At 47.4% G+C, this 14,341-nt stretch overlaps 1 protein-coding gene across 3 annotated transcripts in view; it reads right to left on the reverse strand.

Moving 5' to 3' along the window:
* Positions 1-4,943: 4,943 nt before the first annotated feature.
* LANCL2 (LanC like glutathione S-transferase 2) overlaps positions 4,944-14,341 on the reverse strand; it is a 67,743-nt gene continuing 58,345 nt past the window's right edge. For all 3 annotated transcript variants that reach the window (XM_007981278.3, XM_007981279.3, XM_037988307.2), the window contains exons 7-9: positions 13,147-13,323; positions 10,211-10,283; positions 4,944-7,450 (exon numbers count right to left, since the gene is read on the reverse strand). In XM_007981278.3, coding sequence (XP_007979469.1) covers positions 7,356-7,450; positions 10,211-10,283; positions 13,147-13,323 — 345 coding nt within the window. In that variant the 3' untranslated portion in view covers positions 4,944-7,355. The remainder of the gene's footprint in view (positions 7,451-10,210; positions 10,284-13,146; positions 13,324-14,341) is intronic.

The raw sequence follows: 14,341 nt of genomic DNA on the forward strand, positions 1-14,341 counted from the left end.
CTGTTTCACCCATGGTCAGAGCCCAACTCCTAAGAATGGCCTTCAAGGCCTCTGTGCCTTCTCCAAGGCCTGCGATTCTGCAGCGAGTGAGAAGTACTTCCCTGGGGCCTCTGCCTGGCCTGCTCTGTGTGAGGTTCCCTGTCCACACTTACTCACCTGCCGGCCTCTTCACTTTCTCTGAGTGTTGACTTCAGGGTCACAGTTACCGTTCTGTTTGAAAGAGCCTTCTGTGTACCTCCCACCATCAGTCTCTCTGATCCTGCTTACTTTATCTTTCTTCCGTATCGTTTATTACCTTATAACATATAAGAAAATGTGCACACTTCTGTGTACTGTCTGTCTCCCACTGCTAGACTGCAGACCCATTCAGGTGAGGGCCTTCGCCTGTTTTCTTCACTGATGGATTCCAAGTGCCTCCATAGTGTCTGGTGCTGAGTAAACACTTACTCAGTTGGAGACATTAACTAGTTGGATAAATTAACATCCTCAGAGAGGTAAGACACCAAAACCAAGAAATACGAATAAGGGCCAGGTGTGGTGGTTCACACCTGTAATCCCAGCACTTTGGGAGGCCGAGGTGGGCGGATCACCTGAGTTCAAGATCAGCCTGGCCAACATGGTGAAACCCTGTCTCTACTAAAAATACAAAAAATTAGCTGGGTGAGGTTGGGGGCACCTGTAATCCCAGCTACTTGGGCGGCTGAGGCATAAGAATCACTTGAACCTGGGAGGCAGAGGCTACAGTGAGCTGAGACCACGCCATTCCACTGCATTCCAGCCTGGGCAACAAGGTAGAAAGCCCATCTCCAAAAAAAAAAAAAAAAAAAAAAAAATACAAACAGGATAATATATAAAAGATACACTGAAATGAAAAATAAATTCCAGAAAAGAAAAAATAAATGAAACATTCGATAGAAGGACTGGAAGATAAAGTTGAAATCTCTCAGAAAGTAAAGTAAAAAGACAAAGGGGTGTAAAACAGAAGAAAGAAAATCAGGAATTATATTAAGAGGTTTAACATCCAAATAACAGATGTTCAAGTAAAAGAGACAAGGACAGAGGGTGGGAGCATTAAAGAAATAACTCAAGAAAATTTCCTAGAATTGAAAGACATGAATTTACAGATTGGAAGGGCCCATGAAGAACCAGGACTAGGCCTATTATCAGATGAAGAAAATCCTACAACCTGCAAAGCAAGATCAAATACAAAGAAACAAGAATCCCAATGGCTATGAAATCCCCACAGGCAGCAATGGGAGGTTTAGGACAGCAGAGCAACGCCTTGAGATATCAGTAGGAAAGTGATAACCCGTCAAGAATCCTATAAGCAGTCAAACGATGACTTCAGTGTCAGAGCAGGTGAAAGACGTCTTTCTGGCACACAAGGACTCAAGATAAGTTCCTCAGCTGCCATGAGGGAGCAGGCACTGCAGATGATCGTGGTCCTCCTTACAGCTACCAGGCGGCCTCCGTGAGGGCTCCTCGGGAGCCAGGCCGCCTCTGGCTTGTCAAGAGGGTGTGTGTAGGTCACCCTCTCTTGTCCTGGGGATCACACCTAGTTTCCAGCAGCCAAGCACAGTGTTTGGTAACTTCCTTGCCACCTTCATTAGGAATGGTCTGAAAGCCTGGCCTTGTCAGTTCTTGGAAGTTTAGGAATGCTTATACACTTACAGGTGAATGTGAGATTATGCCGCTCGGGACACATTTTTTTCTCCTCCGGGCAATACCCTAAGAGTGGGGTAAGATCCTTATCAACATGTGAGCAGCAGCGCATCTGCTGGATGATCCTATGAAAGATACAAGTTTCTCTTGTACAGTAATGAGGAGGGTGGAGAGGGCCACAGAACCAGGGAAAGCTCCCTGGGGCGCCCAAGAAAACACCAGAGCAGCTGAGACCCTGATCTCTCTGAATTCCTGGATTTTGAATAAGCCTGAAACTGTGGCTTCGGACATCTTTGCTCCTGCAGCATCTTTTCCTCTTGAAGGACGCTGGGGCAGTTACCAGTGCACCTATGCATGCACACACGCACACGCAAACACATGCACGCGCACACGCATGCACAACTGTCTGAAAGCCCGGGGCTGCCAGGCAGAGAGCACTGACACGGGGTTGTGATGAGGCATGAGACTTTGAAGCAGGACAGATCTGTGTTTCCCTCCATGACGCAGGCAGGCGAGCCTACTTCCTCACGTGAAAGCCAATCGCCAGCACCTTTACCTGCCCCATCAGAGCACTTGCGTGGGCTAGAGGCTTTTCCCATTTATCATTTTATTTAAATCCTCCCACCAACCAAGTAAGATAGATATTGCCATTGTCCCGATTTTACAAAGAAACGGAGGCTCAAGAAATCACTTGCCCAAGTTCCCACAGGGAGCAGGTGAGCTCAGAGGTGAACACAAGCTCCCAGGCTCCAGAGTCTCTGCTCTTAACACACACCACCCTGGCTTGGCTGTAAAATGTAAATATATATTTATTACTTTCTTTGTAGACCATATACTCCTTCACAACAGGGACTACCACCTTCACCTTCATGCCCACCAGGTGTCACACTGCAAGGCCGAGCTGACCCCCACTTTCCTTTGGTCCGCCTCCTGCTGTTATCTGGAAGAGGCGTACAACATCCTTCACCCAGAAGCTAGCTGTCCTCACCTCACTGCAGAGGAACACTCCGGGGTTCTTCTGAGGGAGGCACCCTGAGTCTGAGTTCAGCTCGAGGCTTCTACCGTGCCGCAGAGGTTCCTCAGGCCTGATGTGACGCTGACTGAGGACAGGAGCCAGGGCGGTTTTTCATCGTTCCACTCGCAGCACTCAGCACAATGCCTGGAACAGCGCTGCTGCTCCGTAAGCATTTGCTGAGTGGAAGAAAATCGCGCCTCCCACCTCCAGGCGAGAGGGAGCTGGGGACAGTGAGATTTGTGAAGCTGACTGATCTCAGGATAGCCCCAGGCATCTGACAGTCCCTGCGCCTTGGCCTGCAGGGAGCTGCAGTCTGGGTAAAACAGGATCATAAAGGAGCCCCGCCTCTGACAGGAGACAATGGATGGAATAGCCTTCCAGAAGCCCACTGGCCAGCTCACTCAGGGCTGCATGCTGTGCTGCGTGGACCACCACTTCCCATGCCCACAGCCGTGTACCGGGAAGCAGAGAAGAGGCTGACAGGCACCAGGGCCTTGGTCACGATGGACTTGACACTAATGTGGAAAAGTCAGGACCTGCTGGCAGCCTCTTCCACCACAAGAGGGGTCTTCCTAAATGCGACGGCACCTCCTGATCCAATCCTGCTGCCATGTCCACCTCCCACAGCACCCCCGGCTCCATGCTTTGAAGCCCGGCTGGCCCACACACATTCTTTACCTCCCCATCTGACACTTCAACTTTTTCAGGTCACACACCGCTTTGAAGCACTAATGAAAACTGGGAACTGTCTCTCCAGGTCAGTAATCATGTGCACACAGAATTCTGCATGCAATGTAGCGGGCCTGTGCCTCCTGAGGACCACCAACGGTCCCATCCACATCACACATCCAGCCTCTCACCAAACTATGAGGCTCACCAAAGGTAGGGCCATAGAAGCCGCAGCACAGAGCCCGGGTGGGAGTGGAGATGGTTTGTAAAGATGGCTTAGGGAACCTGGACTTTAAACTTGGACTCTTGTTTTTGTAAATTTAGCAAAGGAAGCAACAGATGTGAAAACTGCCTAGTAATACTAAGTTAAAAAGCAGTTTCAATTCCGACACATAGCTGTAGGGTCCCTCCCCACCTAGAAGGCCGCGGGGGAGGAGACATGACAGGGCCAGAGGAAGCAGCCCTACATGGTCCGCCCTGCTTTTCTGTTCACTAGCCATGTGCTCATGGGCACGTCACAGAGCCCTCCGGGGTTTCCGTGGCTTTCCTCCTGCATCAAGCACCCAGGGAAGAGGGAGTGGCGCACCATGAGCTGCACCTGGGTCTGACCCGACTGTCCCACGCATGGGCTGTGAGACGCTGGGCAAGTCCGGCACTGTCTCGACTGTGAGAAAGTGGTATTTACAACAGTCCCCCTTCCCAGAGCTGCTGTGAAAACAAAGGGCCCATCACAAGGAGGGAGCTCAATAGATGCAGCTCTTCTTACCCAGGGTTCCAAAGGTCTTGTTGGAATCAAAAAGAATGCACGTATAGACACCTGCAACTAGGGCCGGGCACAGTTGCTGACGCCTGTGACCAGCACTTTGGGAGGCTGAGGCGGGTGGATCTCCTGAGGTCAGGAGTTTGAGGCCAGCCTGGCCGATATAGTGAAACCCCATCTCTACTAAAAATACAAAATTAGCCAGGCATAGTGGCTTGTGCCTGTAATCCCAGCTACTCGGGAAGCTGAGGCAGGAGAATCGCTTGAACCTGGGAGGTGGAGGTTGCAGTGAGCCGAGATCACACCATTGCACTCCAGCCTGGGCAACAAGAGCGAAACTCAGTCTCGGAAAAAAAAAAAAAAAAGAAAGAAAGAAAGAGAGACCTGCAACTAGAACATTGTAACGCAAGCAACTGCCTTTTGTTTTGTTTTGGTTTTTTTGAGATGGAGTCTCATTCTGTCTCCAGGTTGGAGTGCAGTGGTGTGATCTCAGCTCAGTGCAACCTCCAACCTCCACCTCCTGGGTTCATGTGATTCTCCTGCCTCAGCCTCTCCAGTAGCTGAGACTACAGTGGCTGCCACCACGCCCAGCTAATTTTTATATTTTTAGTAGAGACGGGTTTCACCATGTTGGCCAGGATGGTCTCGATCCCTTGACCTCGTGATCTGCCCACCTCGGCCTCCCAAAGTGCTGAGATTACAGACATGAGCAATCAGGCCCAGCCACAAGTGTCACATTTTTAAGTGAAGAATCCAACCTTCGGAACAGTTGCCATTGCTCCTAACCAATGTCACTCTCAAACACGGAGAAATGAAAATGAATGATGATTCCATAGGTCAACACCACAGAACTGGCTTTTACTAACAAAACCAAAGAACCTCAAACACTTTTTGTGGACATCAAATTCCTTCCTTCATATTTTAAAATGACATTATGCATGTACATATTTTTAAAATTTAGACACATTTTAGAGAACACAATTGTGAACACAAATCCAAGAAGTGAATGAGATGTACTGAAGTCTGATTCAAAAACTTCCCTTCAACTGACTTCTGTCAATCCTCTGTCCTGTGAAGTAAGTCCCGTTTCTCCTTTGCCTGCAGGGACTGAGCTGGAATTACTGTCACACAGCAGCACATGTGACAGACATGAGGCAGGGGTTAATGCAGAGTCACAGAACAGCACCTCTGTTGACATCTAGTGGGTAAGTAGGAAGGTGTCAACCCAGGTGGCTTTTTAAAAAATCTGTAAATAAAATCTCCTCCTTTATTCCATAGATTTTAAAAAATCTTTCCCTCAGTGTGTTAGAAAGACTAATAGTATTTTTCAAACATGTGTGTGGATGGACTCACCTGGGGAGACACCTGGATCCTCGGCCACCTTTGTGGCTGCTCTGCAGACGCCTGGCTGCACCAGCTGCCTCCTCCTCTGAGAGGGGCTGCCCTGGAGAGCACCGTGCTGGCTGTGTTGTCTACTTGCTTTCCTTGGGAAACGGGGAGGCAGGACCTCTACTGAGTGCTGTGATGTGTTATGTTTGGATGAGGTGGGTGGGGAGGATGGGAACAATGTTATTTGGATGTGATTGGACATCGTGTGAGGCCTTCTGCAAAGCAGCTGCCCTCAGCTCGTTGATGACAGCATCCTGCCTGCAGTGTGGGCTGCTGGACTGCCTGCAAAGCCCATCAGCGGGTCCAGGAGGTCAGGTAACATAGGATCAGGATGAGTTCTATTCACAGAAGTCGTCAATCTAACATGAAAGAAAATACTCATGACTCAGGAGCAAGAGTGTCTGCAGCAAAGGGACTCTCCAGGCATCGTTTAGAAGCTGAATGTCACACATTTAGGGTGCCAGCTCCACACATAATCACACAAGTAAAAAGGAGGCTTTTCTCCTAAACTGACATTCTTTTTCCTCCTTTCTGAGAGGTGTGGACACTGGGGCTGGGAAATGCTCAGGCTGCCCCCTGCAGACGAGGACTGGGCTGTTAAGAGAGTCCGCTTGTCTTTCATGACACAAGCCTTAGCTCACAAGACGAGAAGTCCTTAGTCCCAGACCACCTGTTCCAGGATGACAGAAACCCTTCTAAAAACTGAAATCTATGTGACAGAATGAATGAAGGTAGGCTAACCCAAATTACTGCTCACATTTTTTTAAATAAAAGTCACACAAATACCATGATGATGTTGGTTAGAACATTATGTTTCTCATATCTATAAATGAGGGCTAGTACTTATCACCCAAAAGTAGACAAAAAATATGAAATGCATTCATTCCAAATTTAGACTTTGATAACTTTCCAAAAGGTTGAAATAAGTTTAATTGCAGGGACATGAGTCCAGCTGAGTGACTTTCTGTTCATCTGTAATAACCCATCTGGAACTGTATTTACTCTTCTTAGAACAGTAACTTACAACATTGATAAACTGAGGTGGAGACTGTTTTAGTAACATAACCTGGGTAAATGTTCTGGAACTGTCAGTGCTTAGTCACTGCTGCCTACAGTGTGGCCACCAAAGGCTTCTTGGGAAAGCTCCCTTTGGGTCCAGAAGTCTAACCCTCAAAGCTCCGGCTGCCCTGGACCCTACACAAAGCACCTGAAGCCTCTGCTGGGAATGGGGCCCTGACAGAGCCGCAATGCACCCTGAGGCTTCTTTAAAACACGAAGGTGAGTGCAAAATCCAAACAGGAAGCGTTCAGCTGTGCTCTCCCAAACCACCCCAGCACGCCCCTGCGGAACTGCTGCTCCTGTCCGTCCTTGGAGTGGTGGTTCCCTCATACTCATCTGGAAGGTGCCACAGAAAAGGCTGACAATGTATTATCACTAGGATAGACCCTAGATAATCTTTCTGATATACCAGATAGACATCACCTGTTCCCTCGTTTGTCAATATGGAAGAAACCCCACTTTATACATTTTATACAGAAAAGTGCCATACATTTATGTGTGGTCAGCTCTGAGCCCCCAGGAATAGAAGGGCCTTCCATTTAAAACAACTTACACCTGGATACAACAAACACCAAGAAACATGCAAACATTACAGAGAATCTGTATGTGAAGAGGTCATATTTTATACTGATGAGGGTGCCGTTAATGTTGATGGACGGCTTCGATCACTCATGCTGTAACAGAGGGGCCTGTGACAGTGTCTGCTTCTGTTTCAGGATTCCCAGTTGTTTCTGTGTCAGGCACTAAGCAATCTGGTGGCTTTTGTTCCAAACGGGTATTTTAGTTGTCTTTTTGCACCTTTTAATCCCTCTTCGAAGAGTCAAGTTCAAATGCTGGAAACCGTGATGTCTCTGGTCCCAGGACATCGGAGAGAAAGTGAATAGCGCCAGCCATGCCTGCAACGTAAAATGAGGAGCCTCTTAGGAATGGCACAAGGGTAGTGTCTGAGACAGTGACTTTTAATCATTTCCCTTACCAGGGGCTGCAAGCATGTGGGAAAGGTGCTGAGGACTCTAAAGATGACTTCATTAAAAAACAAAGATATCCTTATATTTAGCACCCAGCAGGTAATATAATAATACCAGCTTTCCTCACGGTCTTATATTTTAAAAATTGGTTACTGGGCTTTAATCGTATATCTTGAAACTTTAAGGTGATATCACAGAATCGCTATGGAACTTATGGATGCTGCTAATTACGATATTCCTACACATGGAGCTTCCCCTCAAGAACCTGTATATGCTCAAAGTTGCTTTTACATCTTCTTGATATTTGAAGAATGTTATTTTTAAGAAGTCTCAATTTGGTCAAAATCCCCACCCCAAATCACTGCAGTAATTAAGCAGCGGGTTTTCAACTAGACTCACAGCAGCATAGGAAGGGTATGGGATGGGGAAGGCAGTAGTAGCCCACCGAGGCCTCCAGCTCTCCCGTCCCCACTCAAATCAGAACAATTCCTCCCTTATAAGGTTTTTGTTTACAGTTTTTCTTTTGATATAAAATTCATGTACAATGAAACACACAAATCCAAAGTGTACTTCTCTGAGGGTTTGTCAAATGCATATATACCTGTGCAAAAGAAACCCGATTAAGACCTGGAATATTTCCATCACCCCACAAGTTCCAAGTGCCCCTCTCCAGTCCCTCCAGCCCCTGTGGTCCCCCCAGGGGTAACCGGCAGCCTGGTCTTGGTCCACCAGGGATTACTTCTGCCTGCTTTGGCACTCTTAGGAGCGTGGCCACAGTGTACAGCCCTTGCATCTGGTTCCTTTGTCAGGGTTCCTGCAGTTCATTCATGTTCTGTGTGCGTTCATAGTTGGCCCCGTCATACTGCTGAACAGTACATTGCAGACCGTTTCCCCATTTTTCCTACTGAAGGTCATCTGGGGTGTTCCCAGCCTTCTCTGTAAGTTTGTTTAAAGAAAGGGATCCAGAAACTTATTTTAAAAATCAGAAAACCACTGACCTAGGAGTGCCCATGAGAAGTAAACAGGGACCCATAACGAGCATAGGAGGCCCCACAGCAGACCCTGCGGGGACGAGCCTGGCTTTCCTGCTCAGGTGTGTGGGTAACAGATCCACTGGGCGGCATGCTCCAGCAGGCGTGAGCTCCTCCAGAAGAGGTGCCAGGTACCAGGGAGCCCTCCCAGTGGCTCTTCCAGCCAGCCAGTTTGCCACAATGGCCTGCATTGCTAGGCACACGGACTAATGATCCCTCCACCCCGACGGGAATTTGGTGAGAGTCCCCCACAGTTCTGTCTGCCAGGCATTGGCGAGGCACAGGGGAAGGAGGTGACCTATGAATTTCCCGCCTTTAGGGTCCAAAGCTTTCGACCCACTGGGGCTCTGGAGGTGCTATTATCAACTAGATAAACTCCATTTAGAGTGCCGGCATTAACTCTGTTATATCTGGTGCAAATGCATTGCACTTTTATGACATCGAGGACTAAAACTTTTATTCTAATAAATACTTTTTCCTTATGAGTTCTTTGAATATTAAAAAGATCATCTTCTGCAAAAGACATGACACATGCTCTGTTTCTGCTCATATTTCTAAAAAGTGATTTAAAAATATTACCCGTATAAAAACTAAAACAGGACATCCCACTACAGACGATGTACACAGAGGATGATAAGGGGATACTACCAATAGCGTACACATATGAATTTCACCACATGTACACAACTAACCGATTTCCCCAAAATTACAAACTGTGACAGCTCACCCAATATGAAATAGATAACTTGAACAGCCCTATAACTATTTTAAAAATTGACTTTCTTTTAAAAGTCTAGAAAAATAAATCTCCAGACCTAGAAGTTTGTACTAGAGAATTCTACTAAACATTTAAGTTACATTAATACCAATTCTTCCACCAATTAATACACAGTCTGTCCCAGAAAACAGAATAGAAGAAGATACTTCTCAACACAGTTTGTTAGGTCAGTATGACCCTGATACCAACACCAGATAAAGACAGGAAAACTGTAGGCCAGTACCCTTCATGAATAGAGATGCAAAAACCTTCACCAAAATATTAGCAAACAGAAGGCACGCCCACACCCACATATAAATCTAATGAATATCCAGGCCTGTTTGTGGGGCTTCTCTGTTTGTGCTCCAGTCTTCCCTCCCCTGTGCCCTCGGTGGACTTGGAATCCTTGCTGCTTTCACTGACTGCCTATCGGTGCTCTTCTTTTCAGAACTTTCTTCAATATTCGCTTTTGCTATTTTTCTAATTACCAATATTTCTAATTGCCAATATTATTCATACTTCTTTATATAATATTAAATATATATTAAGTAATTAGTAAAGCTTCCCATGAATACACCAATATTAAGTACACAACATTACAGATGAAACACAGAGGAGTAAACTATTTCTTCCGTTGGTAAAAGCAAGCCGCCTACATTCTGTCTGCAGAGACACCTCACAAAAAACCTAAGAGCACTTGGAAGACATTCATAGGAGCAAAAAAAATAGGTAAGGTGAGGAGATTCAACGTAATTTTCAGCAATAAGCTAATTTGCTGAGTTATTTTACAGTTTGGAAGTATTACTTCAGCCAGGTCAAATGTGAACAGTGCCAGTCCACAGGGGCAGGAGAACCAATTTCACCCAAACATTTAAACCATAGCATTTTTCTCACTCTTACCTTCAAAGAGTGAATAGGGTCTGTCAGGAATGCGGCACCCGTGTGCTCCGTAATCTAGACACCACTCTGCAAACTGGAAAGAAAGGGATTTCTTTTTAAGACTGGAGTTTCCACTTGGTGAAAAGGCAATAAATGAGAATGCAATGTCTTCACGGGAATTAGGGAAGTGGACCCCCAGCTGTAGGGCATTCAGTGTGGGCTCCATGGGCTCCTGCGCCCCCTCTTCCAGGGGCAAGGCCTAGCAAGTCTTGTCACCTCTGCTTGTGGCTGCCTCAGCGGTAGAGTGGGGTCTGCCTTACGGCTGCTGGGAAGTCCGAGGTGAAAACTGAACAGCTCAATGACACTCTGTTCTCCCTGGCACCTTCCTCCTGCCGCTTCAGCTGACGATTCTAGAAGCAACTCGAAACGCCTGCTCTATCCTGAACAAAAAACCCTGGCTCTAAAACGGCCCTCAGCGGCAGCTGCCAGCTCCCCCGGCCCCAGCTGGGAAACAGCTTCAGCCCTGCCCGGGGCGCCGCCTCTCACCGCAACCCCTCCACAGCTGCTGCTTGGCAGCCTCCCCACCTTCACAGCCCCTGGCTCTCAGCCCTTCCTGTGCTCTCCTCTGAGCTCCTTGACCCTTTTTTCTTAGACCTCTTCAATGGGCATTTCCATATCGTTTTAATAAACTTCCCTTTTGTGCCTAAGCTAACATAATTTGAAGGGTCATTTGTACACTAAGAATCGTAAGTAATAAACATGAGGAGTATCCAGTTCAGCACACGTAAAAACAAACTCACTCTGCTTTTACCCTCCCAGTCTGCTCGCTCTTAGCTTGTCTGATGGCCCATCTACCCAGTTTTCCGAGTCAGACAACAGAAACACATTCAGATACTTCCATCTTCTCCACATTTAAAAACATGCATTAAATTCTGTGGGCTTTACATCATAGGTGTTTCTAAATGTCTCATTTTTTAACCCAACCTATGCTTTGGTTTATAACTCAACATTTCTTGCATTAATTACTAAACCGCTATTTAGGGAGACCCAAGCTCGCCTCATTCTTCCTACTGGGACCACAGTGATCTTTCTAAAAGAGGAGTCTGAACATGGATTCCAAACCCTTCCATGAGCCCCCATCTTCCAAATCAGCATCCAATGCTAGCTGATTACTAAAATTACTGGGGGAGCTTGAAAAATATTAGTGCTGGGGGTTCCTCATTTAACTGGTCTACAGTGAGGTCCAGTCACTATTTGAAAGCTTCCCGTGGTACAAGGTTGAGAACTAACTACTGGCTATAGGGAAGGACTAACTTTCTCCGGCCCCTACCCACCTGTCTGACTTCACCTTTCCTTCCTCACACCTTTCCTCACGCATTTCCTTCCCTTCGCACCCCAAAGGCTGAAGTGCTTATGGAGTCAGGAACACACTGAGCTGGTTCCTGCTCTGCAGCTCTGCCCAGGCTATTCTCCTTATCAGAACTGCAGTCCACCTCTGCAGGCCACCCCTGCCTGGCCCACCTGAAAAACCCCTCATCTTTAAAAAACCGGCGGCATGTCAACCTTCCTGCATTGTCCATATTTGCATAATCATCTACCATCATCACATCATCAAGGCTGGCCCAGGCCTGCGGAATCTGGCTGCTCCCCGCTTGCTGGCTCCTGTTCTGCCCCATCCCCTGTGCTCCAGCCATAGTGTCTGGGCGCTCACACCTCCGGGACTTTGGAACAGCAGTTTCGTCTGCTGACCTGCCATGCCAAATTGGGCCCTGCCCTCTTTGCTTCCACAGCCTCCTGCCTTCCATCAGTGGGGGAGCCACAGATGTGTGTGCATTTTCCGGCGCACCAACAAGGTGGGGCCCATTCCATTTGGGTTGAGAAAAGGCTTCATAAAGTAACAGATACTCAAAAAGTATAAAGAACACATCAGCCACAATGCCTCCATCTAACAAGGGTCACTGTACACTTTAGTGTATTTTCTTCCAATCTTTTTTCTGTGTGCACACAACTACATTTTGTGAAATGTGTACATAATAAGAATACTAGCAAACATTTACTGAGTCTTGCTCTGTGCCATTCATCTTCACATGTCCAGTGCATGTTTACTGAGTTTCTACTAGGAGATATACACTGCTCCAAGTACTAGTGTAGAATAGTGACCCAGACAAACAAGATCAAGAAGCTTATGTTCTACCAGCCTACATACTCAAGAAACACGCAAAAATATACAATGAGCAACTGAGTGATCATCCACTTGGGGGTCTCAAAGGTCCTTCTTAGAATGTCACAGTTCAGATCAGCATGGCAAGGAGCCACCATCCACATGCTGAAGGAAGAGTGCTCCTGAAGGGAACAGTTAACGACAGGTCCAGCGGAAACAAGAGTGACACACTCCGTTCTTAGGGTGGCATGGCTGTATTACGGCAGGCTAGAGGGCAGGGTACGGTGAGGAGACTAGGCAGAGACACAGAGGGGGCCAAGGTGCGCAGGGCTCTGTCAACCTGGCGGAGGAGTGCAGGCTCCATCTGCAGTCGATGGGAAGCCGCTGGAGGGTCTGGCAGGATGATTACAGACGATCTGCACATTAGCTCAGTTCTGCTTGCAACATCCTTAGGAGGTGGGTAGTATTTTTTTTCTATCTGTACAAATGAGGAAACTGAGGCTTGAAGAAGAGACACATTCAAACTCATAAAGCCAATAAATGGCACAGGTGGTAATTCTCAACAGGTAGTGACTCCAGGACACATCTTCTTCAGAAGCCATTGACATTTGTGCTCCCCATTCTATAGACAGGGACACTATGGCCCAGAGAAGCCACAGACAAAGCTGTGTCAGAAGAAGAGGAGGAAGCTACAGAGTTGGGAGAAACAGATTAAAAGAAGGAACAGGAGTTGTACTTCTGGACTCTGTGCACACTCAGGGTTGTTTGGAAGCAGTTCCAACAGAGCCACCCTCACCTTGCAAGCTCGGTAGAGGTACTTCTTATCCTGCGTGAGACGGTAAAGGGACAGGAAGGAGTAGCCGTTGCCAGCAGTCCCATGGCAGATCCCGTAGCCCTTCCGCAGCAAACCTCGCTGCCAAATCACATCGCTACACTCCATGGCCTCTTTCAAGTACTTCTCCTCCTTAAAGACCTTGGCAAATTAAAAACAAAGCAGTGTTAAAAAGACGGTTTCAATGACGAGCTGGCAAAATACTTTCCCTTTCTGGTTAGGACATGGCATGATATTAGGAAAACTGAAATGGTACTGGGGGTGAAAAACAGATAAACAGACAAACAAACAAAAAACAGCAGCAACACCGTACACAGAATCTCGCAAACTCAATTCATTAGCCCAGGGGTCTCCAACCTTTCTGGCACCAGGAACTGGTTTTGTGGAACCATTTTTCCACGGCCACGAAGGGGAGTTGGGGATGGTTTTGGGATGAAACTGTTCCACCTCAGATCATCAGGCATTAGTTAGATTCTCATAAGGAGCACGCAACCTAGATCCCTCGCATAAGCAGTTCACGATACGGTTCGCTCTCCTACGAGAATCTAACGTGGCCGCTGATCTGACAGGTGGCAGAGCTCAGACAGTAATGTGAGGGATAGGCAGCGACTACAAACACAGTTGAAGCTTCGCTTGCTCGCCGCTCACCTCCTGCTGTGCAGCCCGGTCCCTAACAGGCCACAGACCAGTACCAATTCACAGCCTGGGGGCTGGGCTGGGGACCCCCGCATCAGCCTATTCCCCTTGTCCTCCTTCTGCTTCACAGTTTTACTAAAATAATTGTAAAATTTAGTCTTTAAAATTAAAATTAAAGCTGCCATATCTTTTTGGTAAGATGTTTTTCTTGTTTCTTGGCACATACATCCCATAGTTCTAAAATTTCTGCTCTTGTAGAAGGCAATCGAGAGAGTGAGGCCCTGTTAGCAGGGCAAGAATGTCCAACACACTGGTCAGTACACCTCAACAGGACCCGAGGACCCTGCCCCACCTGGTTGGCAAGATCCATCTTCACCCATCCCAAGGAAGCTGGCACACAGCTTTCTGGGGTCCAGGAGCAAGCATCACCTCCGAGTTGTTTATATGGTCAGCTGCAGAGACAGGCAGGCTCAGTGAAGGCAAGAAACGGCAAGAAGCAGCTGTGGGTTTTCACCTCCCGAGA

This window comes from Chlorocebus sabaeus, chromosome 21, assembly GCF_047675955.1.
Source record: "Chlorocebus sabaeus isolate Y175 chromosome 21, mChlSab1.0.hap1, whole genome shotgun sequence".
NCBI classification, from domain to species: domain Eukaryota; kingdom Metazoa; phylum Chordata; class Mammalia; order Primates; family Cercopithecidae; genus Chlorocebus; species Chlorocebus sabaeus.